Source organism: Epinephelus fuscoguttatus, linkage group LG8 (genome assembly GCF_011397635.1).
Source record: "Epinephelus fuscoguttatus linkage group LG8, E.fuscoguttatus.final_Chr_v1".
Classification (NCBI taxonomy): domain Eukaryota; kingdom Metazoa; phylum Chordata; class Actinopteri; order Perciformes; family Serranidae; genus Epinephelus; species Epinephelus fuscoguttatus.
Window position 1 is genome coordinate 19,917,420 of NC_064759.1, and position 4,358 is coordinate 19,921,777.

The following is a 4,358-nucleotide window of genomic DNA, read 5'->3' on the forward strand; positions in this document are numbered from 1 at the left end:
CCATATCCATATTTTTTTTCTGAGTTGTCTGTCTATTTTATTGCTATCTTATTCATTTTAATTCAGGTTTATGGGTGAATTCTGGGTGATTGGGACAGAAGGTCAAATGGGGACAGTATAACTAAACAGCATTTATTTTCTCGCCTTACAAGTGACAAAAAAACATTTATTTTCTAACGCCATAGTTGTGAAACCACATAATTAAATTGCATTTATTTTTACCTGAAGTATTGTTATCACCTCGAGCATTTTTGTTTAACCCAATTAAATGTGTTCAATGAATTTTGGACTTTAAGGATTTTTTTTTACCTCAATTAAATGTGTTCAATGAAATTTGGTGGGAGAGAATTAAGGGAGGATGTTGGATGGAGAGGGTTTTTCTGACAGTGAGGAAAGGCAGCTTTATATTGTATGACTTGTGAATGGATTTCAGCAGTAAAGTTAAACAGAAACATACATAGAGTCTTAATTCACTGTGATAGGATTTGGGTCAGTTTACACAAAAGGGTCTGTCACACCTCCTGGGTATATGACATTTTATTACCTCCTCAAATGGATAGGTAACATCTTCAGTATTACAGAAATGTATCACTTATTGAGCTATTTCTTTTTCTAGTGACATGAAAGCTTACAGAGGGAGGACATTCAAAAACTGCCCCAATCACCCTTAATTCACCCTACCTTCATTTTAGTTTTAGCCTTTTACTTTGGTGAGACGTTATGACATTTTAGTTTGCTTAATTCTCCTTGTGTTTTAAATGTGTTTTAGTTTTATTTTAAAGCACTCTGTAACTGTGTTTTGAAAGGTGCAATATAAATAAAGTTTATTAGTATTATCACAGCAGTGTGCAACAAGATGCTGCTCCTATCACATAACACTTCTTCATGAGTGCAACACCACCATCTACTGTTTGTTGCGTGGTACTACAACACGTAGCATTAAATTCACAGCACTTTATCAATCGAGAAAATCAGTATTTTTTATTCCGTTTCTTGTCAAATTATACAGAATAATTTAAGGATTTTTTTTAAGTTGAGTATTTGCCCGATATATCACCCCAAAGATGTTTTTAATGTGAGTTGAGATGCGAATCTGCGGACCGGAAATGTAAATAACACGGGAGGAACCCACATGTTCAGCTACCGGGGAAACACTAGAGCTGAAGCAGCAGGGAGGTTCCAGTGTATAGGTCATTAAAGTCCTACATTTACCCTCTCTAACTAAAATATTCAGCTTTATCACACCGAGGGACATTTCTCAAAATGTCTTCGTTCAGGAAAGCGCTGAAATCCCGACAGAAAAACCACCATGAAAGATCTCAGGTGAGCGTTTCAGTGTTTTGCTGCTAGCTTGTTAGCTTGCTAGCCTGCAGATATGTTATGAAGCGCCCTGTGCACTTTTTAATATGTCTTCACATGGTCACCAAGCTAATAAATATAATGCTATGTTCCTGTGACTCCCACAGCAATAAATGCTAATATTGTATGTGTCATTTTGTTTGACCAGCCTGGTTTCAGGAAACATTTGGGGTTGCTGGAGAAGAAGAAAGACTACAAACTCCGTGCAGAGTGAGTTAACACAAGTTTAAGAGACATGTTTTATGTCTTTAAGGCTTTGGATTCAAAGGCATACACCTTTTAATGTGAAACATCTTTGAGGAATACGTCTTGCAATGGCTTATGATGCCACTTATTTTGTTTTATAGTGACTACCACAAGAAACAAAACACTCTTGCTGCTCTGCGAAAGAAAGCTCTGGATAAGAACCCAGATGAGTTTTACTACAAGATGATCAATGCTCAGCTGCAGGTAAGAGGAGCGTCATCAAAGCAGCATGACAGAGAAAATGAGTTACTTAAATCATCTAATGTGGTCTCTGTGGCTGTAATATTTAATGTGTGTGGCTTATTTTGTGGCATGGTGACAGGATGGAGTTCACGTAGCAAAGAAAGGCACTGAGGACGTGGAGATGACAGAGGAGCAGAAGAAAGTGATGAGGACGCAGGATATCAAATATGTGGAGATGAAGAGGGTTGCAGAGGCCAAGGTAGGCTTATTTTATAACATGTAATACATCATGTCTCGCTCTGTTTTTTCCCTGACTGACTTTTTGAATAAAGGAGCACAACAAAAATGGACTTGATTATACACTCAAAACTCAATCACAGATGTGTTACAGCCATTATTCTCCACAAATAGGGTGTCAGTGGTTGCCCCTTGTAAATTATTGTGTCTTTATCATTTGCTTTCAGAAAATTGAGAGGCTGAAAGGAGAGCTTCATCTTCTAGACGCGGGCAGCAAACAAAAAAACAAGCATATATTCTTTGTGGATTCCAAGAAGGATGGTAAATAAAACCATGCAGCAGTAAATCAGGATGTGAACAGACATCCTTGTCCTTGTGGATTTTTAATAATTATTTGGTTACTTGAAAAGTTATAATTAAAATTTACTGTGTCTCCACAGTAGAGTCATTCGATCTGGCGAAACACCTGGACACAGCTCCTGAGCTGGTGGACAGAGTGTACAACAGACCAACGCTCTCAACTCTGGAGACGAAGAGCGTCCAGGGAGCTGTGGAGCCTCACAATGTGAAGGTCTGTGTTTGTCATGCATGTACATCAGCCTCTTTTGCGGTGTGACCGTCACAAAAAAATGCTTCATTTACATTTTGGTGAGTAAATGTTCAGTTTCAGCTGCATTTTAACGACTGCTGGTTCTTGTTTTCTCCTCACTCTAACTGCAGAAGTTGGCCAAGCAGAGGAACCATCAGTATAAGATCCTTTCCCAGAGGATTGACAGAGAAAAGAAAATGTTTGTGATCACACAGAAGATTCAGACCCGCAAGGACCTACAGGTGACGAGAAGGAGGCAAGCATTTTGGTTTCAGTTGCAAATGAGTGTCAAGCTGTCAAATTAACAGCGAGATCTTTTTTTTTTACTCTGTGCACCAGGATAAGAACAAGAAAGTGAAGGTAAAAAAGGAGACAACCAGTGCTGCAGCTATCTACAAGTTTGAGGCCAAGAGGAAACGCTGAGTGGGGTGTAATCACCAATTTTGCCAACAAGATACTGGTGAAATAATGGACTTGTAGACAATGGGATGATTCTCATTTCCTCAGATGTTGCTCCAGCTACACAGTTTTGTACATATTTATCTACAATTTTTAGTTTCTTTCAAATAAATATCAGAATTACACACATTTTTGTGTTTTTTTTTTTTAAGCTAATACAACTTGTGGTTGACCTCGTTTTGGGACAGTAGAGTTTTTATGGGTTTTGATGCATATGGAGAGATTTGCCTGATTGGCATCAAAGACAACGACATGATTAGTGAAAGAGGCATCTGGCTGAATTTGAGCTGAGGATGTCATATGTGCTCCAGTTGTGGCAGTGGATTGTATTTTGTTCTTGTACCAGTAGGTGGCATTAGTGTTCTTTATACAACTATCTGGGAGACAAAAACTTGGTGGCTGGAGACATTGGGACATCCACAGAGAGCAGACTGAGCAGGCAGTCAGTGACACAACATTTTGACATTTAGACTTCAGAGTTTAATTGTGGTTGTAATGTTGTCTGTAAGATGTCAGCGATGTCTTCTGTCTGTTTCGCAAATGGTTCTCAAGTAGGCTTGAGCTCTCTAGTTTAGAACAGAGGAGTTGAACCCCCTAATATCAAATTCAAACCTGTCATATTTACCATGATGTTCAGTTTCAAAGCCTTCTTTTAAACCAGCTAAGAAATACATTGTTTGACAGATTTTAAAAGACACAACTCCAACATCCCTCAGTATCCTACAGCTCATTGTAAGGTTGCATTCAGGTTGTCCTCATCAACCAGGTACTGTAAAAGTTCAATGAAAAGCCTAGCCCTAATTAAATGCCCAGTCCCTTCTACTAGCACATTTTCACAAATAGAGGCCCATCTTAACTCGACGCCTGGTCTGGTTGCCAAGCAGTTAAGTTTTACAGAAGTTGTTGGACGTATAAAACCAGGTTATTGGCTACCCATTTGAGTTAGCTGATTCAATCAAGCATACAAAACGGTGACGCGGTCATAAAGTCAGAATATATGTCCATTCCTGCATTACCAAGTAAAGTCATTCATATTCCTTTAGTCCATAAGCTTTCCATGGATCAAAAGACTCAAGTGCTTTTCATAAATATTAACCCAAGTGAGCATTATTTTAACAGGATAAAGTGGTGTTATGTTGGTATGCTGGGTGCCATAACCCTTGGGTGCCATGAAACAATTGTGGTAACTCTGATGCTCTGTCTGTTGCAGCTAGATCAAGTTAATGATTCATAATGAATATGTTTTTTGAAGCCTAATTTTTAAACAAGTAATACTCAAACTGGT

At 38.5% G+C, this 4,358-nt stretch overlaps 1 protein-coding gene across 1 annotated transcript; it reads left to right on the forward strand.

Moving 5' to 3' along the window:
• Positions 1–1,112: 1,112 nt before the first annotated feature.
• On the forward strand, positions 1,113–3,198 carry utp11 (UTP11 small subunit processome component). Its single transcript, XM_049583777.1, has 8 exons — positions 1,113–1,323; positions 1,508–1,569; positions 1,707–1,809; positions 1,928–2,047; positions 2,253–2,346; positions 2,466–2,596; positions 2,746–2,856; positions 2,954–3,198. Exons 1-8 carry the CDS (start codon positions 1,264–1,266, stop codon positions 3,035–3,037), a joined length of 765 nt encoding a protein of 254 aa, XP_049439734.1. The 5' UTR covers positions 1,113–1,263; the 3' UTR covers positions 3,038–3,198.
• The last annotated feature ends 1,160 nt before the right edge of the window (positions 3,199–4,358 follow it).